General features: G+C 41.6%; 1 protein-coding gene across 1 annotated transcript in view; it reads left to right on the top strand.

The window, feature by feature from the left end:
• Window positions 1-25,307, top strand: part of LOC132833373 (polycomb group RING finger protein 3) — a 181,614-nt gene that overhangs the window by 34,032 nt on the left and 122,275 nt on the right. The window contains exon 2 of the mRNA XM_060851596.1: window positions 18,884-18,970. Within this exon, the coding sequence (XP_060707579.1) occupies window positions 18,884-18,970 (87 nt within the window). The remainder of the gene's footprint in view (window positions 1-18,883; window positions 18,971-25,307) is intronic.

Here is a 25,307-nt window from a genome sequence, read left to right as displayed (position 1 = left end):
AAAACCCTTGTTGAGAGTCTTACTAAAATCCATATAATCAATATTATGATCAATGAACCTTACCTGCCAGCATCAGCTGGACTGGACACTGGCCTGCAGTCTCACAAACAGTCTTCAGCCACCACCCTCTGTCTCCTACCTGTAAGCCTATTTTGGATCCATCTTGCCAAGGTATCCTGGATATATATGTTTTTACCTTTTTTACCATTCTCCCACGAGGGACCTTGTGAACCACTTTGCTGAACTCGACACAAACTACATCAAATGCACTACCCTCATCTACATCTGATCACCTCCACAAACTTAATCAAATTTGTTAGGCATGATCTCTCTTTGACAAAGCAAAGACGACTATCTTTGATCAAATCTTGCTTCTCCAAGTGGTGGTTATATCTCTCCTTTATAATTTTCGCCACTGATTTGAGACTCACTGTCTTTAGTTCTGTTGGCTATCTCTACTGCCTTTCTTTTTAAAGTGGAACCACATTTGCTAATTCCAGTCTTCTGGCACCTCCCACAGTGACCAGAGATGAAATTAAAAAATTGAGTCAATGCCCCCGTATGATTCTTTCTCAGAAACCTGGGGATGCAACTCATCCATACATGAAAATTTGTCCAATTTTAAACCTGCCAACGTCTTCAATATCTCTACACTCTGTGTCAAACTGCTCAATAACCTCAGTCCGTCTTGCCCAATTCTGTATCTACACACCCCCTTCTGAATGAAGACAGAAATGAAGTATTCTTTTAACCCTACCAATGTCCTTTGGCCCCACACAGTTTACCTCCTTATCCCTAATGAGCCTTTCTCTTTTCCTGGATACTCTTTCCTTTAAAATGCTTATATAATATCTTGGGATTCTTCTAAATTTTATCTGCCAGTACTTTTTCATGCCCACTGTTTGTCTCCTAATTGTTGCTTAAATTCTCCCTCCACTTTCTGATTGATATATTGGCAGATTAATTGCGTGTAGGAACCTAGCAGAATATAATGTGGGAAAATGCGAGGTTGTGTATTTTGCAGGAAGAGTAGAGGAGCTGAATATTATTTAAATATTTAAATAGAAAGCTGCAGCTCAGGCTCTTGCTGAGAAAATCACTAAAACTAGATGAGTTTTAGTTTTAACATGATTAAACCACACCTGGCATATTGAACACTTTTGGTCCCCTTATCTGAAGAAAGATACACTGACATTGGCAGTCCAGAGAAGGTTCACTCTGTTGGTTTTTGGGAATTGGCCTGTACTCAGTGAATTTTGGAAAATGAGAGGTAATCTTTTTAAAACAAATAAAATGCTTAGGGGGGTTGTCAGTGTAGATATGGAAAGGTTGTTTTCTCTTGGGAGTGCCCAGAACCAGAGGCATAATCTCAGAGTAAGGGCCACCCATTTACTATTGAGATGAGGATGTTTTTCTGAGAGTAATGAATGTGGAATTCTTTACTGCAGAGGGCCGTTGAGGCTGAGTTGTTTTGTTTATTTAAGGCTGAGATAGCAGATTTTAAATCGGGAATGGAATCATATTTTGAGGAAAAAAGTGGTGAAGTGGAGTTGAATGGCAGAGGGGCTGAATGGCCTACGTCTGCTCTGATTCCAGGCATATCTGTCGGTAATATTCTATGGAGGCTGGCTGCCACCACCTGGCTCAGCCCTGGAGCATTTTGTCTTTGCATCGGGTGATGTGGGAATTTTGACTATAGAGTGCATCATATCCAGTCCTTTCCTCACCACAAAATTGGCACATATGCATTTCCCAGCCAGAAGTACTGGTTTGAGAGTCTTCTCCAGTGTTGTTTGGAAAATTACCTTTGTTGAGACACCTGTAACAAGTCAACTCAGTATCACCGGCACCCAGTCAGTTACCCTCAATATTACACTGGTGTGGTATCTCGGAATAAAAAGTCCTTGAACTTGGCATCAATCTTGACTGGCAATGTGTGCCCGAGGACGGAATGGGACATTTTGGTGGCATTGCCAGTTTCATTAGAAAGCATGGCAACGTTAACTGATCAGACTAATGTAGGAAGTTTAGGAATTAGTGCTTTGTACTGGAGGAGACAGAAGGCCTTTGACAGGTGCTGCAAGGGAGGCTTTTAGATAAGAGCTCATAGTGTTAGGGGCAAGGTACTGGCATAGATAGAGGATTGGCAGACTAACAGAAGGCAAAGACTTGGGGTAAATGGGTATTTTTCAAGATGGCAATTGGTGACGAGCGGAGTTCCACAAGGATCAATGTTGGGACCATGAGTATTCACTTTATACACTGATGATTTGGACAAAGGAACTGAGGGCATTGTTGCAAAGTTTGCAGATGACACAAAGACAAGTGGGAGAACAGAGAGTGTTGAGGAATCAGAGAGGCTGCAGAAGGACTTGGACAGGCTTGGACAGTGGGCCTAGAAGTGGCAGTTGGAATACAATGTGGGAAAATATGAGGTTATGCACTTTGGCGAGAAGAATAAAGGCTTAGATTCTTTTCTGAATGGGGAAAAACTGCAGAAACCTGAAGCACAAAGGACTTGGGAGTCCTAGTTCAGCGTTCTCTTAAGGTTAACATGCAGGTTCAGTTGGGAGTTTGGAAGGCAGATGCAATGTTGGCATTCATTTCAAGAGGGCAAGAATATGAATCTACTGTTGACACTGGACTGACTTCAGTCAGACCACATTGGAATATTGTGAGCAGTTTTGGGCCCTGTATCTAAGGAAGGAAGGGGTCCAGAGGAGGTTTACAAAAATGATCCCTGAGGAAGAAGGGTTTGTCATATGAGCAGTTGAGGACTTTGGGTCTGTACTTGTTGGCAAATTAGAAGGATGAGGGGGGTATTTGATTAAAACTTAGAGAATACTGGGAGGTCTGGATAGAGTGGACATGCAGGAGACACTAGGATCTGAAGGTACAGTCTCAGAGTGAAGGGATGACCCTTTGGAACTGAGAAGAGGAGGAATTTCTTCAGCCAGAGGGTGGTGAATCTGTGGAATTCATTGCTACAGTGGGCTGTGGAGATCAAGTCATTGAGTGTATTTAAAACAGATAAGTTCTTGATTATTAAGAGCATCAAGGGATCAGGGAAAAGACAGGAGAATAGGGTTGAGAAACAAATCAGCCGTGATCGAATGGTAGAGCTGACTCGATAGACTGAAAAGCCTAATTCTGTTCGTGTATGTTATGGTCTTATGGAACTGAATTCAAGCAGGACAGTTTGTTATGAAGAGAAATTGAACAAACTGGGGCTTTTTTCCTGAGAACAAAGTAGACTGAGAGGAGACATGATTGAGATGTATAAAATTATGAGGGACATTAGACAGAGTTGACAGGAAGAAAAGACCGTGGACATAGGTTTAAGGTAAGGGGCAGAAGATTTAGGGTAGATGTGAGGACATTTCTTTTTCATCCAGAGGATAGTGAGAATCTGGAACTTACTGCCTATAAGGGTGGTACGGTTACGTTGACAAAGTATTTAGATGTGCACTTGCAATGCCAAGGCAAACGAGTCTATGGACCAAGTGCTGGAAAATGGCATTAGAATAGTTAGGTGGTTGTTTATGACCAATGCAGACTCGATGGGCCAAAGGCTCTTTTTCTGTGCTGTAGACCTCTGACTTTAAAACTAAAACGGCATCTTTAATGCAAAACATCTGATAGTTTTTAAACTAAAAATGGTTCATTAAGCTAAATGATTGCTAAATAAAAAAAAATGACAGTTATATTGTAGTGAAATGCTGCTGTCTGCAGCTGCTGAAAGATATAACAGGGATGCAGTGCATTATTCTCTTTCTGGGTACCCCTGGGAGATTCACTTCACACTTTCTGTAAGCTGGAAGGTCATCCATTGTAGAGCATCTGTTATAACAGCAGAAAATCCTGGAACAAAACTTTGCGTTCCATCTGTGGGGAGAGTTGACAGTTCTATTGTCAGAGCTCAGAAAGGTTGGAGATGTAGTTTTTGGTCACTTGCTTTCATTACACAGACCTTTGAGTATAGGAGTTGGGACGATCTGTTGAGGTTGTGCAGGACATCAGTGAGGCCTCTTCTGGAGTACCGTGTCCAGTTCTGGCCTCCCTGTCATTGGAAGTATATTATTAAGCTCAAGAAGGTTCAGAAACGATCTACCAGGCTGTTGCTAGGAATGGAGAATTTGACTAATGGGGAATCAGACTGGGACTTTTTCAACTGGAGCATCAGAGGTTGAGGGGTGATTTTGAGATTTTTAAAATCATGAGGAGGATAGATGAGGTGAATGGAAAGTGTCTTTTCCCTAGTGTGGGGATTTCAAGACTAGCAGGCATATTTTTAAGGTGAGAGGAGGAAGATTTAAGAAAAGATATGAGGGCCAATTTCTTTTTACGTAGAGAGCAGTTCATGTGTGGAATGAACTTCCAGAGAAAGTGTTGGATGCGGGTCCAGTTACATCATTTAAAAGTCATTTAGATAAGAAATGTTTGGAGGGGTAAGGGCCAAGCACAGGCAGGTGGGACCAGTTTAGTTTGGGTTATGTTGGCATTGACTGGTTGGACCAATGGGTCTGTTTCCATGCTTAATGACTCTGTGGCTGTTGGGGATGTGGTGAGGTTGAGGTTTGTTGAATGGAGAGGGCATTGTGGTAAATATTTGATATTTTGCCCATTGAAGAAATCTAAATGTTAAAATGTGGGTGGCACAGTAGTTAGCACTGCTGCCTCACAGCGCCTGAGACCCGGGTTCAATTCCCGTGTCTGCGTGGGTTTCCTCCGGGTGCTCTGGTTTCCTCCCACAGTCCAAAGATGTGCGGGTCAGGTGAATTGGCCATGCTAAATTGTCCGTAGTGTTAGGTAAGGGGTAAATGTAGGGGTATGGGTGGGTTGTGCTTCGGCGGGTCTGTGTGGACTTGTTGGGCCGAAGGGCCTGTTTCCACACTGTAAGTAATCTAATCTAATATAATATAATCTAAAATATATGCTATTAGGTTTAAAATACGCAAGAAAATTATTTCTTGGATCTTTTGGTAAATGTTCAATTTAATAATAGTTTGAATGAGTCTACAATCCGTTATTTTTGTTGCTCTGCGTTTTTTTTACTTCTATGTAATTTGCTTGTCGTTACTTCAGAACTCTGGGATGCTTTACTGTGACTTGTTTTGGATCTTGTAATTTGATGCAACGAGTGAAAATCACGGCAGTTTGCAATCCTCTAAGCACAAGAGATCAAATCAAGGCCTCTTTTAATAACTTATTTTTCAATGTCAAAATATGAAATGAAAATTAAAATACCTTCTGATTTGCAACATTTTCTTTGTGCTGCAATTTTCCATTGATATAGTACTTCTCCATGCTACAGTATTGTGTTAATTAAGTATGATTGCGAATGCTCCTCTGTTCTATTAATTAATTATTCCATGGCAGTGTGAATGGTGCTTGCTATCATTCAGTGCAATTAACAGTGCTACTTCATGGACTAGTACCATGTTAATGATACTTGCTAGTGCTCCAGCTAGATGTGGCTGATGCTTGCTCAATCTCTAGTGCGATGTGGCTGATTCTCCAGTACGGTGGTGTGGCCGATTTTTGCCTGTGCTCCACACCTGTGTGGCATCCTTGCCAGTTCTCTAGTACAAAATGGCTGGTGCTTCTGAACATTCCAGTGCTATATGCACAATGTTGGCTAATATTCCAGAGTTGCTTTGATCCTGCTTGTGATGCGTTAGGCCTTCACTGACACTGCTTACTATTTTCTGAGAGTCTCTGTCTTTCTTAGCTTGTTCATTTTGACACTTTACCTTTTGGATTTGTAGTCACAGTCATTTGTATTAGAACTTGGTAGCCAACTCCTATCCTCTGCTGTTAAACCAGTAATTTTCCTTGACTAGACAATGCTTTTATGCAATTGAGAATGTGGTGCTAGAAAAGCACAGCAGGTCAGGCAGCATTCAATGAACAGGAGAATCGACGTTTCGGGCAAAACCCCTTCATCAGGAAGGGTTTTTCTGCATTTAATTTGATTCAAAACTTTCCCATAATCATGTGGTATACCTTTGACGCACCGACCAGCAGTTGCCAATGAAGGCAGTGAAGGATTGTTGCAAAATGAGAGAATTCTGTATTCTTGGCTCCTGGTTTGTGTCAGTCTCTCTTTGGGAATGCTGATGCTGTTGTGCAGATAATGAGGTAGTACAGGAGCTAGTGACGTTAATAGTTGTTTTTTTGCAATGAACGGGGGGGTGTTCATGGCAAGGCCATAATTTGCTGATCACCCTTAATTGCTCTTTAAAAATTGGCAGAGCGCTTTCTGCTTGAAACAGTTCTTTAGGTGTATGTGTGCCAAAGTGCTGTTAGGATGGGAGTTCCAGACTTCTACCCAACTACAGTGATGGAATGATGTGATTTCAAGTCAGGATGATGTATGACTCTGAAGAGCTTTCAGGTGATGTTGTTCCCATGTATTTAGTAGTCTTATCCTTCTTGGTGGGAGAGGTCATGGGTTTGTGCCATTGAAATGTGCTTGCTCGGTTTCTGCTGGACCTTGTTTGTGGTGGACACTGCTGCTTTTCTGTGCTATTAGCAGAAGGAGTAAATGTTTACGTTGGTCATGGGTTCCTGATTAAGTAAGGTGCTTTGACCTGGATGATGTTGAGCTTCTTGAAAGTTGTTGGAGCTGTTCTCAACCAGGCATGTAGAGAATATTCTATTACAGTCCTGATTTGTGCTTTGTTGATGGTGGACATGCTTTGGGAAATTAAAAGTTTGATACTGTGAAGACTTTCCTCCAAGGATGCGTACTGAATTGGCCGAGTTGTTGGTCCTTGAAAGTTGTCCACTTCATTCAGTTGTTTCTATTCAGCCTGGACATTTGGTTCTTAAATGAGCAAGTGTTCCACATGTTAGTGTTGCTTGGAAATGGACTTCTGCCCAGAATCATTGAAGGGAGCAGAATTCATGATAGCTTTAATTTATTCTTTCATAGAAATGGACATCATTGGCAAGGTCAGTGTTTGTTGCCCATTCCTAATTGGCCTTGATCAGAGTGGCTTGCCCAGCTATTTCAGAGGGCAGGTTGAGAGTCACATGTGGATCAGCCCAGGAAAGGACAGCAGATTTCTCTCCCTAAATGACAGTAGTGAACAGATGTGGTTTTTACAGTCAGTAGTGATTTTGTGGTTACTATTACGGAGCTTGGCTTTCAATTCAAGGTGGCTTAAACATGAGCTCTGCCAGCTGATGTGGTGGGATTTGAATCCATCTCCCCAGAGCATCAAACTGAGCCCATGGTTTGCTAGACCAGTGAGAATGGCACTATGTCATATCCATAATTAGAGGAAATTGTATAAACCTTTTGAAAATCAAACATTTCAAAAGTCTGGGGGCAAGGACACTAACTTTGTAAATTGTGAAGAAGTAAAAGCAGAAAGGGGCCTGTCAGGTCCCACTGAGCCTGCTCCACCAAATCATTTTACAGACTGACCATTGCAAATGTGATTGTGACTTTACTTTCCTGTCTAAGTCCCATCACTTCTGATTTTCTGGTAGAGATGAATACATTCACTGATTTCCGCATTCTAAATTCCTCTACAAGGGAAACATCTTTGAAACATCTACCCTGCCAAGCTTCAATGAAAAGCACAAGGCATTTGTAAAATCGAGGTGTCAACCTGGTGAAGCTACAACACAGGACCACTTGAATGGCAAACAGCAGAAGCTGCAAGCAATAGACAAGGCTAAACAATTCCACAACCAACGGATCAGATCCAGGTTCTGCAGCCCTGCCACATCCAGTCATGAATGACAGTGGATAATTCATCAACTAGCTCGAGGAGGAGGAAGCTGCACAAATATCTTTGTTCTCAATGAGGGAGGAGCCCAGTAAGTTAGTGCAAAAGAAAAGGCTGAGTCTTGAGGCTCTCCCTCTGTGGTGTTCACATGCTCTGCTCACCTATCTTGGATTCAATCAGAGGCTTTTTCTTGCTGGTGACTCTTGGCATCCAAAATGAACTTGACTGCAAAAAGCAATGGGTAGTCTGTCTGTGGGTGAAGCTTGCTTGGCACATGTTCACAGTGCTGCAGTATCTTAGAACTTCCCCGACTGCTTGAACAAAGCAGCAATACTGTAAACACAATGAGTTTGAATGACTTATTTTTAATAGTGCAGCAACTTATTACGCGATCGTTGGTTTCAAGCAGTCCTTTTCTCACTTTGATCTATAATCCAAAACAAAGGAAAGTAAAAGTGGTCTTTACAACCCTTCCTATCATGTACCCATCCAAATGCCTCTTAAATGTTGCAACTGTAGCAGCCTCCACCACTTCCTCTGGCAGCTCATTCCACACACATACCACCCTCTGTGTGAAAACGTTGCCCCTTAGGTCTCTCTTTCCCTTCTCACCCTAAACCTATGCCCACTAGTTCTAGACTCCCCGACCCCAGGGAAAAGACTTGGTCTATTTACCCTATCTGTGCCCCTCATAATTTTGTAAACCTTTATAAGATCACTCCTCAGCCTCCAGGGAAAACAGTCCCAGCCTGTTCAGCCTCTCCCTATAGCTCAAATCCTCCAGCCCTGGTAACATCCTTGTAAATCTTTTCTGAACCCTTTCAAGTTTCACAACATCCTTCCGATAGGAAGGAGACTAGAATTGCACGCAATATTCCAAAAGTGGCCTAGCCAATGTCCTGTACAGCCGCAACATGACCTCCCAGCTCCTGTACTCAATACTCTGATCAATAAAGGAAAGCATACCAAACGCCTTCTTCATTATCCTATCTACCTGCAACTCCACTTTCAAGGAGCTATGAACCTGCACTCCAAGGTCTCTTTGTTCAGCAACACTCCCTAGGACCTTACCATTAAGTGTATAAGTCCTGCTAAGATTTGCTTTCCTAAAATGCAGCACCTCGCATTTATCTGAATTCAACTCCATCTGCCACTTCTTAGCCCATTGGCCCATCTGGTCCAGATCCTGTTGTAATCTGAGGTAACCCTCTTCGCTGTTCACTACACCTCCAATTTTGGTGTCATCTGCAAACTTACTAATTGTACCTCTTATGTTCGCATCCAAATCATTTATGTAAATGATAAAAAGTAGAGGACCGAGCACCTACCTTTGTGGAACTCCGCTGGTCACAGGCCTCCAGTCTGAAAAACAACCCTCCGCACCACCCTCTGTCTTCTATCTTTGAGCCAGTTCTGTATCCAAATGGCTAGTTCTCCCTGTATTCTGTGAGATCTAACCTTGTTTACCAGTCTCCCATGGGGAACCTTGTCCATTTACTGTTCTGCCCTCATCAATCCTCTTTGTTACTTCTTCACAATACTCAATCAAGTTTGTGAGACATGATTTCCCACACACAAAGCCATGTTGACTATCCCTAATCAGTCCTTGCCTTTCCAAATACATGTACATCCTGTCCTTCAGGATTCCCTCCAACAACTTGTCCACTGCCGATGTCAGGCTCACTGGTCTATAGTTCCCTGCCTTGTCCCTCCCACCCTTCTTAAACAGTAGCAACATGTTAGCCAACCTCCAGTCTTCCGGCACCTCACCTGTGACTATCAATGATACAAATATCTCCGCAAGTAGCCTATTAATCACTTCTCTAGCTTCCCACGGAGTTCTAGGGTACACCTGATCAGGTCCTGGGGATTTATCCAGTTTTACGCATTTCAAGACATCCATCACTTGCTCCTCTGTAATTTGGACATTTTTGCAAGATGTCATCATCTATTTCCCTTCAGTCTATATCTTCCATATCATTTTCCATAGTAAATACTGATGCAAAATACACGTTTAGTATCTCCCCCATTTTCTGCGACTCCACACAAAGGCTACCTTGCTAATCTATGAGGGGCCCTATTTTCTTCCTAGGTACTGTTTTGTCCTTAAAGTATTTGTAAAAACCCTTTGGATTCTCCTTAATTCTATTTGCCAAAGCTATTTCATGTCCCCTTTTTGCCCTCCTGATGTCCCTCTTAAATATACTCCTACTGCCTTTATACTCTTCACTCGATCTATCCTGTCTACCTTAATATGCTTCCTTCTTTATTGTCACTGGATTTATAATCCAGAGACCAAATTAATGATCTGACGGCAGATGGTGAAATTTGAATTTGAATATTTGGAATTACAGTCTACTGATTACCATGAAACCATAGGCAATTATCATAAAAATTCATCTGGATCACTAATAATAAAAAAAAATCTGCAGTCCTTAGCTGCTTGGTCCACGTGATTCCAGATCTATTGCAATATGGTTGATTTTAACTGTTCTTTGAAATGACCTAGCAAATATTAAACTGCAAAAATGTCTCAAAAGAATTAAACTGGATGGACCACCTCGCACCGGAAAAAGGTTGACTTTGCAAATTCCTCCTCCATGATTTCTTCCATTAACTGTAATTATCTCCAATGTTGGAACAGTTCATGTCTGTGACACCTTCAGCCCTTTCCTCATCAATCAACTTTGTTATTTCCTCAAAGAATTCAATTTAGTTGGTAAGACATGATCTTCCCTGCACAAAACCATGTTGCCTATCACTATAAAAAACATTTTCTTCCAAATGGAAATTGATCCAATCCCTCAGTATCTTCTCATGCAACTTCCCTACCACTGTTGTCAGGCTCACCTGTTTGTAATTACCTGGATTATTCCTGCTGCCCTTAAACAAGGGGATAACATTAGCAATTCTCCTGTCCTTTTGGACCTCACCCATGTTCAAAGATGCTGCAAAGATATCTGTTAAGATTACATCTATTTTCTCTCTCGCGTCTCTCAGTAACCTGGGATAGATCCCATCCGGACCTGGGGACTTGTCCACCTTAATGCCTTTTAGATTACCCAACACTTCCTCTCTTCTTATGCTGACTTGACCGAGAGCAATTCAATATCTGTCAGGACCCCCTCCTCGGTAAAGATGATCAGATGATTAGATAGGGTGGACAGTGAGAGCATTTTCCTCGGATGGGGATGGCTGGCACGAGGAAGCATACCTTTAAATTGAAGGGTGATAGATATAGGACAAATGTCAAAGGTAGGTTCTTTACTCAAAGTAGTAAGGGCATGGAATGCCCTGTCTGCAACAGTTGTGGACTTGGCAACTTTAAAGGCATTTAAATGGTCATTGGATAGGCATATGGATGAGAATGGAATAGTATAGGTTCGATGGGCTTCAGATTGGTTTCACAGGTCAGCATAACATCGAGGGTCGAAGAGCCTGTACTGCGCCGCAATGTTCTATGTTTTATGAAAATCTTTGCAAAGTACTCATTGAGACTCTCACCCATTTTCCCTGACTGCACTCATAATTTCCTTCCTTTGTCCTTGAGTGGGCCAACCCGAGGTCTTGCACTTTGGAAAAAAGAATAAAAGCATAGACTACTTTCTAAACGGTGAGAAAATTCGTAAAGCCAAAGTACAAAGGGATCTGGGAGTGCTAGTCGAGGATTCTCTAAAGGTAAACATGCATGTTGAGTCCGGGATTAAGAAAGCGAATGCAATGTTGTCACTTATCTCAAGAGGATTGGAATATAAAAGCACCGTTGTGCTACTGAACTTTATAAAGCTCTGGTTAGGCCCCATTTGGAGTACTGTGTCCAGTTTTGGTCCCCACACCTCAGGAAGGACATACTGGCACTGGAACGTGTCCAGCGGAGATTCACGCGGATGATCCCTGGAATGGTTGGTCTAATATACGAGGAATGGCTGAGGATCCTGGGATTGTATTCATTGGAGTTTAGAAGATTAAGGGGAGACTTAATAGAGACGTACAAGATAATACATGGCTTGGAAAGGATGGACGCTAGGAACTTTTTTCGGTTAGGCGAGGGGACTAGGACCCGTGGACACAGCCTTAAAATTAGAGGGGGTCAATTCAGAACAGAAATGCGGAGAGATTTCTTCAGCCAGAGAGTGGTGGGCTTGTGGAATTCATTGCCGCAGAGTGCAGTGGAGGCTGGGACGCTCAATGTCTTCAAGGCAGAGATTGATAGATTCTTGATGTCTCGAGGAATTAAGGGTTATGGGGAGAATGCGGGTAAGTGGAGTTGAAATGCCCATCAGCCATGATTGAATGGTGGAGTGGACTCGATAGGCCGAATGGCCTTACTTCCACTCCTATGTCTTGTGGTCTTATTAATAACCCTTTCTCTCGTTACCTTCTTGCTCCTTATATACAAATAAAAGGCTTTGGGATTTTCCTTCACTCTTTTTGCTAAAGTTGTCTCATGACCCCTTTTAGCCCTGTCAATTCCTTCTTTCAGGTTGGTCCTACTTTCCCAATATTCTTCCAAAGATTCGCCTGTTTTCAGTCACCTAGACCTTCAGAATGCTTCCTAATTCCTGTTAGGTAGTTTCTCAATTTCACCTGTCATTCATGTTTCCTTATTTTGCCATTTCTATCCCTCCTTTTCACAGGGACATGTCTATCCAGCATTCTAAACAACTTCTCTTTAAAAGCCTCCCACATATCAAATGTTGATTTACCCCGAAACAGCTTCTCCCAATCGACACTCCCTAGCTCCTGCCGAATTTTGCTATAGTTGGCCTTCCCCCAATTTTGCACTCTTCCTTTAGGACCACTCTCATCTTTGTCCATGAATATTCTAAAACTTAAGGAATTGTGATCACTATTCCCAAAGTAATTCCCCAACACCAGGTCCAGTTTGGCCCCTTCCCGAGTTGGACTATTTACATACTGCTCTATGAAACCCTCCTGCAACAAACCCCAACAAGCAGACATAAACACGACTAGAAACCCTAACCACTGTCCCCTATATCAAAGACATCTTGGAAATAACTGCCAGACAACTCAAACCTCTTGACATCATGGTAGCCCACAAACCCACCAACACACTAAAATAGCAGCTAATGAACTTGGAAGACGCTATGACAGACAAGAAGCAAAACTAATGTCATTTACAAATACCTTACAAGACTGTAACAAACACTACATTGGACAAACAGGTAGAAAACTAGCCACTAGGATGCATTAACGTCAGCTAGCCACAAAATGACATGACCCACTCTCTCTAGTACAGAAGAGGAAGGACACCACTTCGATTGGGATAACACATCCATCTTAGGACAAGCCAAACAGAGACACGCATGAGAAGTCTTCGAAGCATGGCATCCCCAACTGGAACTCTATCAACAAACACATGACTTGGATGCCATTAACAACCCTCTGAGAAAAAGAACAGGAAATTTTTTTTAAGATTAGATTAGATTACTTACAGTGTGGAAACAGGCCCTTCGGCCCAACAAGTCCACACTGACCCGCCGAAGCACAACCCACCCATACCCCTACATTTACCTCTTACCTAACACTGCGGACAATTTAGCATGGCCAATTCACCTGACCCGCACATCTTTGGACTGTGGGAGGAAACCGGAGCACCCGGAGGAAACCCACGCAGACACGGGGAGAACGTGCAAACTCCACACAGTCATCTGAGGCGGGAATTGAACCTGAGTCTCTGGCGTTGTGAGGCAGCAGTGCTAACCACCGTGCCGCCCACTAATGACATCACCAATCTAAGGAAACCTAAACACACAAATAGAAAGCGGGCCATACCACCAGTGCTTCATCTGGAGGCTCACTGATAATGTTACCTAGTATGGAAATGAAATGTTTGAAAATGAACCTTCTAGCTTGGTAAAATCGATAAATGAAAAGAAAACTTTACTAATCACATTACTTAGCAGCACGTGATAAAAAAGAAAAACCTTACCATGTCAACATGCTGCAGAATCTTTTTTTTTCTCATCAGAGGAGGGCAGGTGGGAAACTCAGGTTTCGTCACTGCCCAAATATATCAGTTCACTCATCTTCTCAGAGTGTAATTTGTCTGCTCCCACTCAGCTTTGCTGCCGAAATGAAGGCCCAGGAGTAAGTATTTATGGCCTTTACTCACCTTCCCAGAGTATAATTTGATCACTCTCACCTGCATTGCTGAACAAAAAACCTCTCCTCCAGAGGTTCCCAGTATCTCATATACCAGTCTTCACCCAATTCAATTCAATCTCCAAACAGTTGGAGTGCTGGATTTTGCAAAAGTGTTGGGAACTAACACAATCCAGCTGTAGTTCTGCAGATGTGTTCTCCAGATCTTGCCACATTCCTACCAAGCAGTTTGAGTATAGCTACAATTGTTAGGTAAATTCTGTGGAAACATTTTAGAACAAACCCAAATTAGCCAATTGCCACCCCATCGGGCCATTGAAGTGGTGTGTCTAAAGATATAATCTGCTCATTGACCCTCAGTTTGGATCCTGCAGGGAAAACTTGGCTCCTGACCTTATCGTAGCCTTAATCAAAATATTATCAAAAGAAGTGGACTCCACACCTGAGGTGAGAGTGCTGTACTTGACGTGAAAACTGCATTGCCAGATAATAGTGTCAAAAGACATATCAAAATTGGAGTCAATGGAAATCCGAGAACACACTCTGTTTGTTTGAATCATGCTTAGCTCGTATATACCTGAGCAAAGGGGAAGCGTCTTCACTCAGCAAGTGGTGAGCCTACGGAAAGTGCTCTGCTACAGAAAGTGATTGAGGCCAAAACATAAAATGTTTTCAAGAAAGAGAGACATTTCTTGGAGCAATGGGGATCAAAAGGTATACGGAGAAAGTGGGAACAGTGTTCTGAGTTGGATGATGAACCATGATGATTCTGATTGACAGAGCAGACTCATTGGACCAAATGGACTACTACTCTTTTCTGTGATTCTGTTTATCAAAAAAGAAGATGGTTATGATTGAAGGTTAGTCATCTCAGCACCAGCAGATCTCTGTAGGCGATTCTTTCAGTTATGTTCCATCTTCAGCTGCTTCATCAATGACCCTCCCTTCATCATAAGGTCAGAATTGGGAATGTTTGTTGATGATAGTGAATCAGTCCACGTCTGTATGTAACAAGAATTGACAACATTCAAGTTTGGGCTGATAAGTGACAATGACATTTGCATCTCACAGTTGCCAGGCAGTGATCAACAGTGAGAGGACCTAACTATCGGCCATTGATTTTCAATGGCATTACTGTCCCTGAATTCCCATTATTAACATTCTGAGGGGTGCCACTGACTAGACTTTCTTGGAAGACCATTTAAGTACTGTATGAAACAAGACACATTGGACAGAACCACCTGTAAGTTCTTCTCCAAGTGCATGCCACACTGACGGGACTATATCAGAAACCTTGGAACTCGGTCCATAAAGCACGGTGTGTCCCCATGCTCCTTTCGCCTCCTCTATTTTAAGGCAGCAGCCCTATCATGACCATCACCACATCCAGGGGAAATAAAATTAGGAAATAAATGCTGCCATAGCTAACAATACCTGTGTCCCATGAATAAATTTTTAAAAGGCCAGGCCTAAGGCTAAGGATTCTACTGCAAGTAACTTCCCTCCTGACTCCCCAAAGCCTGTCCATGATTGACCAGACATAAATGTCGTAATCGGAGTACACCCACTTGCCTGAATTACTGCAGCTCCAACAGCATTCAGGAGCCTTGACACCATCCAGGATAAAACGTAATGTTTGCTAAGTAACTGATCTACCACCTTCAGCATTGACTCCCTTCATGACTGATGCACAGTGGCAGTTGTGTCTACCATTCAAAAATCAGGCTCCTTTGAAAATACCTTTTAAATCTGCAACTTCTATAATCTGGAAGGACACTGGTGGCAGAGGCTTGGGAATATCACAATCAACAAGTTTTCTGTGGATCACACACCATCCCAACTGCAAGTATAGTTTTTTCTTGGAGGGGTTGTGTTCCAGTGGCAGTGTCTCTACCTTTGGGCCAGGTTCAAGTCTCACCACTTCCAGAGGTATGTATATCCATTCCTTCACTGTCACTGGGCCACATTAACTTTTGTGGTTAACCATGCACAAATGTTGCACAACTATGAGAAAATTAACACACATCAAAATAATTTTGCTTTATTTACGGTACTAGACAGAATGCTAAACTCTTTTTCAATCAAGTGCATCATAAAAGTTCTAATTTTCTTCCTGTTTCTTGTATCTGTTATCTAGACTCTTAAGAAATGCCGTAATTTTAATATGGGAAATGCTACAATATACACATAAATATTTTAAAAGGTGAAATCAATAGTTCATGAGAATTTGGACCATGAAGCTCTGATGGTCAGTAGAAGCTTGTATCTGGGATTGGTCTAAAACCAGAACACCTGGATTTATTTGGTAACAACCTAAAATAGCTCCGGAAACTTCACAGAAGCTTTATAAACCAAAATTTGACAGTGATCTATGTAAGGAGAAAGTGAGGACTGCAGATGCTGGAGCTCCGAGTCAAGAGTTCATCAGCAAAATGAAGGACTTATGTCCGAAACATAGATTCTCCTGCTCCTTGGATGCTGCCTAACCTGCTGTGCTTTTCCAGCAGTAGCAGTCGACTCTGATCCACATAAGGCAATTGATCAAAGATGGAGGTTATAAACTGGATCATAAACAAGAGAGGAAGGCAGAGAGGTTATGGGGGGAATCTAGCACATTGGGCATAGAGGCATAGAAAACAGAAGCAGCTGATTATCCAATTGAATAAGCATAGCAGGTCAGGCAGCATTGGAGGAGCAGAAAAATTGATGTTTCGGGTCAGGATGCTTTGCCAGCTCTGACCCGAAACATCGACGTTCCAGCTCCACTGATGCTGTCTGACCTCACATCAATTATTTTGACCATATCAAGCATTCTAGAGTTGGATATTGCTGTGTTTCCTGGCCTGGGTGTGACTTTGTCACATCCAACCTAGTATTTAGATCAAAGATGAACAATTTGGCTGAATTTATTGCCCGAAACATTGATTTTCCTGCTCCTTGGATGCTGCCTGACCTGCTGTGCTTTTTGAGCACCACTCTAATCTAGACTCTGATTTCCAGCATCTGCAGTCCTCACTTCTGCCCAGTTGAATTTATTCTTATTCATTTTCATAATGATTTACCACAAATTGGTGATTTTCTTGGCTAATTCAGAAGGCAGTTAAAAGGTAATCACGTTTGTTCGGGTTTGAAGTTGATATTGCGCAGACATAGAATAATGATAATTTTCCTTCTCTTAACCACATTAGTGAGAAATCTGGTGGTTTCAGTCACTATTATATATTTATTTCAGTAAGGCGCTTGATAAGGTTCTCCATGGTAGGCTACTGTACAAAATATGGAGGCATAGGATTGAGGGTGATTTAGCAGTTTGAATCAGAAATTGGCTAGCTGACAGAAGACAGGGTGGCGGTTGATGAGAAATAGTCATCCTGGAGTTCGGTTACTAGTGGTGTACTGCAAGGATCTGTTTTGGGGCCACTACTGTTGAGCTGGGTGAGGGTTTAGAAGGATGGGTTAGTAAATTTGCAGATGACACTAAGGTCATTGGAATTGTAGACAGTGCCAAAGGGTGTTGTAGGTTACAGAGGGACACAGAAAAGCTGCAGAGAGGTGGCAAATGGAGTTTAATGTGGAAAAGTGTGAGGTGATTCAATTCGGAAGGAGCAATAGGAATGCAGAGTACTGGGCTACTGGTAAGATTCTTGGTAGTGTAGATGAGCAGAGAGATCTTGGTGTCCATGTACATAGATCCCTGAAAGTTGCCACTCAGGTTGATAGGGTTGTGAAGAAGGCATACGGTGTGTGAGCTTTTATTGCTAGAGGGATTGAGTGTTGGCCACACTTGGAGTATTGTGTACAGTTCTGGTCACCACATTATGGGAATGATGTGGAAGGAAAGGGTTCAGAAGAGGTTTACTAGGATGTTGTCTGGAATGGAAGGAAGGTCTTATGAGGGAAGGCTGAGGGATTTGAGGGCTTTTTTTGTCAGATAGAAGAAGGTTGAAAGGTGACCTAATTGAAACACATAAGATAATCAGAGGGTTAGATAGAGTGGACAGTGAGAGCCTTTTTCCTTGGATGGTGATAGCTAGCATGAGGGGACATAGGTTTAAATTGAGGGGTGATAGTTATAGTACAGATGTCAGAGGTAGTTTCTTTACTCAGAGAGTAGTAGGGGCGTGGAACACACTGCCTGCAACAGTAGTAGACTCACCAACTTTAAGGTTATTTAAATTGTCATTGGAAAGACATACGGACAAGAATGGAATAGTGTAGGATAGATGGGCTTCCGATTGGTTTCACCGGTCAGCGCAAAATCGAGGGCTGAAGAACCTATACTGAGCTGTAATGTTCTATGTTCTATGCTGTCTTTTTGCTAGATTTGTTTAATTAACTGTATTTAAATTCCCCAGGTGTCAGTTATACATGTGTCTCTAATTCATTCATCTTGACTTCAATGTTACTGCTGAAAATGTGTTGCTTGAAAAGCGCAGCAGGTTAGGCAGCATCCAAGGAGCAGGAGAATCGACGTTTCGGGCATAAGCCCTTCTTCCTGAAGAAGGGCTCATGCCCGAAACGTCGATTCTCCTGCTCCTTGGATGCTGCCTAACCTGCTGTGCTTTTCCAGCAACACATTTTCAGCTTAATCGGTGTGATGAAGCTTTTCTGGGTCTCTTTGTAAAACCAAGCCTTTTCAACTTACTGTGTCACAATTTGAGGTTTCTGTCCATATGCACCCTGTTGTTTTCTGTTCTTATACTCAATTTAAATTATTTTGATGTATTTGCATTACCTCTCCTCATTCTTCCTATCAAAATACTTCACTTCTTCCGTTACTGCATTAAATTTCATCTATCCAGTTCATCAGCTTGTCTTTATAGTTGGACTGGATTACTCTGTGTGTTTGTCAAAGTGGAAATATAGGGTTTTCTCATTGTCTGATGAGGTTCACATCAACAGAATCTCTGCTTGGCATACAGTCTGAGAGTTGTACAGGAAGTGGTCATCTTTCATTAATGCTATCACAGGAGTACAATGATACAAACTAAATGTCTTCTCTAATTTTTCCTCAGGTGCTTCACGCGACTGCTCAAACATTGAGATCTGCACCGACGTCATCACATGACTACACTGCAGTGCTCCGTGTCAGAGCAACACAGGTACCTTGCTGATCAACAGTCATCTTATCTTATCCTCAGTCATTGCAGATTCTGTTTTGAATCAAATAACTTAATGTGATTAAATGTCACTTGATAACTGTTGCGTCTTCTGATTCCCTCCTGTCTCGAAGCTGAGAAAGCATTAGAAAATGTTAACTGTCCAATTTAACCTGTTGCATGTGGACACTGTGTAGCCTAGATTTACAGTGAAATCTTTGAACCACTCTGTTCTGCAGTCATGCATTCTCCTGGGTGAGACAGACACAAGCATGAGCTAATTTAGGACAGAAGTCTAGTAAGTTCCTCCCTGAACTCAGGGGTAGTTAAGCAAATCTCTAGAGACTGGAGTTGCTCATGCCATAATTCACAGTTAACAATTGTAATAAAAAACTACAGGCTTGAAGCAACACACACTTTATTTTTACATTCTAGATAAAATACAAATAAAAGTAAGAAGAATTGGAATAACAACTCTATTGAAAAACTTAAAAGAATAATATTATTTAACAACTAAATAGCACCTGTTTCAGTATAGTAACATCCCATAAACGCCCCCTTGGCAAAATCAATAAAATAGATTGCCTCACATCCAATTCTAGCAGAAGGAAGAGAACCGTAGCTTTTAACTGTAACAGAGAGGAAAAGCAGTTTCCGCATTCAGCTTCAAGACCCAGCTGGAGTCTTGAAACTGGATGTGAAAAGCTAAAACTAAAGTCTGCGGGAGCTTGACTGCACTCATTTAGGCTGCTTCTATTGTTCCAACATTTTAAAAAGTAAACCTAAGCCCTCACAAGCTGTTTATGGTTTGAAGCAGAACGCTCCACACCTTTGTCTCAACCTCTCATCATTAAAAAAAATGACAAAATAGATCTCTTAAAGCTATGGTACCATCACAATACTTGTTGAATATCTTGGGGTTCTTCCTGATCTGGCCCACTATCATTTTATCATGCCCACTCTTTGCTTTTCTATTTGCTTTCTTGAGCTCCCTCCTGCACTTTCTATACTCGCGTAAGGCATCTATTATTTTGTTCCCTTTGTAGATGTTAGATGCTTCGCTTTCTGTGGCAGAGAATTCCACAGCCTCACCATTCCCTGGGTGAAGAAGTTTCTCTTTGCCTGAATCCTAAATGGCATACCCCATATCATGACCCCTGGTTCTGGTCTCCTTGGTCCTTGGGACCATCCTTCCTGCGTTTTACCTTCCTGTTTAGCCCTGTTTGAATTTTAGAGCTTCTGTGAGATCTTCCCTTATTCTAAGCTCCAGAGAATATATCCCAACTGATCCAGTCTCTCATCATGCATCAGTCCTGAAATTCTCGGAATCAGCCTGGTATGTCTTTGTTGCCAGAACATCCTTTCTCAGGTAAGCAGACCAAACTACATGTAGTATTCCAGATGTGGTCTCACCAAAGCCCTGTACAATTGCAGCAAAACATTTCTGCTCCTATACTCAAACAGCCAGCATACTATTGTCCTCTGCATGCTTACTTCCAGTGACTGGTGTACCAGGGACCTCCGGTATCGTAGCATCTCCCCTTTTCTCAATCTTATCACTGTTCAGATAATCTGTCTTACTGTTTTGCTACAAAGTGAATAATCTCAAATTATCCACATTTTATATGTCACCTGTCATACTGCATTTCTGCATTTGCCCACTGAGTCAAGTTGTCCAAATCACACTGAAGCATTTCTGTGTTCTCCTCACTGCTCACCCTCTGCAAGCTTGTAGATGTTAAATTTAGTTCTCTCTTCTAAGTTATTAGTATATGTATGTTGTGAAACAATCCAAAGATATGCAGGTCAGGTGAATTGCCCACAGTGTTAGGTGCATTAGTCAGGGGTGAATGAGGGAATGAGTCTGTTTGGGTTACGCTTCAGAGGGTCGATATGGACTTGTTGGGCTGAAGGGCCTGTTTCCACACTGTAGGGAATCTTAAAAAAAAAAGGTCCAAGAAGTGATTCCTGCTCTACCTCATTGGTCATTGGCTACCACTCAGAAATGACCCATTTATTCCTACTCTTAGTTTCTTGTATGCCAGCCAGTTATCTATCCATGTCATACAGTAGCCTCAATCCCATATACTTTAGTTTAACGTACTAATCATTTATGTGGGATTTTATTTGAAGCCTTCTGAAAGCCCAAGTAAACCACGTCCACTGGTTCTCTCATATCAACTCTACTGGGATGTAGTTTATTGGGCCATGGGGATTTATCGGCCTCTAATCCCATCAATTTCCCCAATTTCTTTACTAATATTGATTTCCTTCAGTTCCTCTCTGTCACTAGACCATGTGCACCACCTATTTGTGTCTTCCTTTGTGAAGACAGAACTAAAATATGTACTTAATTGGTTTGCCATCTCTTTGTTCCCCAGTTATAACTTCTTCTGTTTTCAGTTGTAAGGAATCTATATTTGTCTTCACTAATCTTTTTCTCCTCACATACTTGCAAAGCTTTTATAATCAGTTTAGATCTTCACCATAAGCGTATCCTGGAACTCTGTTTTTTTCCCTCTTAATCTTTTCTTTTGTCTTCCTTGGCTAAAATCTAAACTGCTCCCAATCTTTAAGTCTGCTGCTCTTTTTGGTCAATTTGTCTCCCCATTCTTTGGATCTAATGCTATCCCTAATGTCTCTTGATTGGCATCACCAGGCCATCTTTCCCATTATATTTTTGTGCCAGACAGAAATGAGCAATTGTTGTAGTTACTCCATGCAATCTTTGCCATTGTCTATCCACCATCATCCTTTTAAGTAATGATCCCCAATTTATCATAGCCAGCATGCCTTGTACCACTATAGTTTGTTCTACTTACGTTTATCACTGTTGTCTCAGAATAACCTATATCACTCTCCACCTTAATGAAGAATTCTATCATATTAAAGTCACTCTTTCCCAAGGGACATCACATAGCTAGATTGCCGATTATTCCTTTCCCATTACACAATGCCCAGTCGAGGATGACCTGTCCTCTGGTCGGTTCCCCAACATATTGATCCAGAAAACCACTTTGTACACACTCCAGAAATTCTTCCTGTACAGTATTTTTACTGACTTGATTTTGCTCAAGTCTATATGCAGATTAAAATCACCCATAATTAGAGTGTAAGTTTATTGTATGCAGCTCTAATTTCCTGTTTAATGTCATCCCCAGCGTTGCAACCACAGTTTAGTGGTCTCTATACAATCCTGCTTCTCAATGTTTTTATGTGCTACACATACAAATAGACAAAATTTTTTCCTTGGGGTGTAGAGTCCAGAACTTGAGCACTTGGATTCAGGGCGAGAGGGGAAAGATATAAAAGAGACCTAAGGGACAACATTTTCACACAGAGGGTGTTACATGTGTGGAATGAGCTGCCAGAGGAAGTGGTGGAGACTAGAACAATTGCAACATTTAAAAGACATCTGGATGGGTATATGAATAGGAAGGGTTTGGAGGGATATGGGCTGGGTGCTAGCAGGTGGGACTAGATTGGGTTGGGATATCTGCTTGGTATGGACGGGTTGGACCAAAGGGTCTGTTTCCGTGCTGTGCATCTCAATGACTCTGAGCAGAGCGAACTCAGTGTCCAGGTACACAGAATCTTGAAAGTTGCCACCCAGATTGATAAGGGTGTTAAGAAGGCATACAGTGGGTTAGCTTTTATTGGTAGAGAGATTGAGTTCCAGAACCATGAGATCATGCTGCAGCTGTACACAACTCTGGTGTGGTCTCACTTGGAGTTTTGCACACAGTTCTGGTCACTGCATTATAAGAAGGATGTGGAAGCTTTGGAAAGGGTTCAGAGGGGATTTACTAGGATTTTGCCAGGTATGGAGGAAAGGTCTTGTGAGGAAAGGCTGAGGGAATTGAGATTGTTTTCGTTAGAGAGAAGAAGATTGAGAGGTGACTTAATTGAGACATATAAGATAATCAGAAGGTTATGTAGGTTGGACTATGAGAGCTTTCTTCCTCTGATGGCAACGGCTAGTATGAGAGGACATAACTTTAAATTGAGGGATGATCGATATAGGACAGACGTCAGAGGTAGTTTCTTTACTCAGTAATAGGGGCATGGAACACACTGACTGCAACAGTCGTAGACTCGCCAACTTTAAGGGCATTTCAATGGTAATTGGACAGGCATATGGATGAGAATGGAATACTGTAGGTCAGATGGGCTTCAGATTGGTTCCACAGGTTGGCGCAACATCAAGGGCCTGTACTGCGCTGCTATGTTCTATGAGGTACAAGTTCAGACCTTCGGTTCAAGCTGTGAAGTGCAAAAGTGATTATAATGAGAATTGGAAAAGGCAGAATTTGAAGAGACTGAATTTTCAATGTGGTGTGAATTTCCCAATGTAGCATTCAGAGTCACTTTACTTTTGAGAAAGTAAGTTAGGAATACAGTCTTTCATTATGGTCATTTATTTTCCACATTGTGCCATCTTTAATTATGGGTCGAATTAAAATCCAACAAAGTATTGGACAGAGCAAAGGAAGGACTTGGATTTTGGTCATCAATGCAAACTCTTTTCTCACTAACCCTGTGTCTGATAACAACCAAAGTATTCACAAACTTGATATCATACTTGACTCCAAGCTGAGCTTCTGACCCCCTATTCACCCCTTTACAAAGATCACCCACTTTCAGCTATTGTTTTATCTATCACTCCTCTGCAGACATTTTCACATTCCTCCATGTATCATCTCTCCCTAGCTTCATACTGTCTTCCAGTCACCATCCCCCCCACCCACATAATTGACGAAAGATTTGACCATCTAGCTTAATATAACTTTAGTACCAAATTTTGTATTTTAATGTTCCTGTGAAGTAATTTGCGATGTTGTATTCCGTCAAAGTGCAAGGTATTGTTCTTCATTTACCCATATATTCCTTAAAAGTATCATCTCAAAGCATCTCGGAGTTTTGGCTGTATCTTCCTGTTGTAACAATTCTTTGTGTTCTAACAGCTACTCTTCTCACATCATCAATGCTGCAGTGCAGCAATATTTCTGTGCAGTGATGCTTTTTTGATTTTGAGCTTCCACATATTTGAAGCACTGGCTATCTTTGTTTCCATTGTTAAATTGATTTTTTACTCAGTGATAAGAAATTGCACTTCAAAAGTATTGTGTTGAGATATGTTGAGATCATATGAAGTGCTGAATAAATGTCAGCTTCTTCCAAAACTAGCATTCCAGGTAAGTTCAGCTGATCTGCCCCTCCACAGTCTCTCAAAAATACAAAATGTATTCTGATCGTGGCTTTGCACTCTATTTCTCATGTGACAGATTTAAACATTGTTGTTGCAAGATGAATTCTGCGTCATTCCTTTAATGTTGAATGAGAACATAGTTTCAGGGATTTTGACACAAATGTTATGCCTGGCAATTTTATAAGAAAGCCTTGGTAACTAATCACTTCTCCTTTTGCAGCTAAGCACTTTAGACTGTCTAATGAACAACAAATTTCAGATGTCAGTGTAGTACCAAGAAAACGTTCATCTCCCAGTAACCTGGGGTCAATATTTAACTCTCAACTAACATCGTTATTTGGTTAATTTTCATTATTCTTCTTTTACTTTAAAAGTACTTAATTTATTGAAAAGTACCTGGAGATTTTCCGAGGTAAAGTTATTTGTGTCACTAAATCATCCAAATTACTTAAAGCACCTTTTACGAGCAGAGCAGAGACCATCAATGGTTTCAAAAGGAATTTGGATGGACACTTGAAGTGAATCGTGCTGCAGGGCAATGGGATGAGAACAGGGGAATGGGACTGACTGGCTTACTCTTCAGAAAGCTGACGCGAACTTGATGACATGAATGACGCAATGTGTTGTAAATGACCCCATGATTGTTCTTTTTTTTTTGATGATGTATAGCTGTCCTAATTAGGTTTGCATTTTTTAAGGTGTAAGTACAGACTGAACCGGAGAATGTGATCACTTTATTCCATTTTTAAACTTGATACATATGTTATGTTTTATAATTTGTACCAAAACAGTGCTGATTAGGTTGAGGAAATATGTGTCTGCTTCTATATCAGATCTAAGCAAATAGGAAGCAAAATCAGTCGTCATGTGTGAGATGTGAGCATAGCTCTGCGTTGCATTAACTACTCATTACTCGCAAACTATTGCTATTCAACTTCCTTCTGTCAGGCGCCGAATGCGTCTGCTACACTGTAGGCCATTTTTTGGCATTATCCATGAAATTTACCGACTGACTTTGTTTTTCTGGCCACTGATGTTTAAAATTGGAAATGTAAAAACCCCATTGCTACTTTTAACATTAGGTTGAGTGACTGACCCTTCTCTGTGGCCAATAGTATTTCCTCGTCTTCA

This window comes from Hemiscyllium ocellatum, chromosome 36 (assembly GCF_020745735.1).
Source record: "Hemiscyllium ocellatum isolate sHemOce1 chromosome 36, sHemOce1.pat.X.cur, whole genome shotgun sequence".
Taxonomy (NCBI): Eukaryota; Metazoa; Chordata; class Chondrichthyes; order Orectolobiformes; family Hemiscylliidae; genus Hemiscyllium; species Hemiscyllium ocellatum.
Note: the sequence above shows the minus strand (reverse complement) of the source record. Positions and strands in the feature narration are given on the sequence as shown.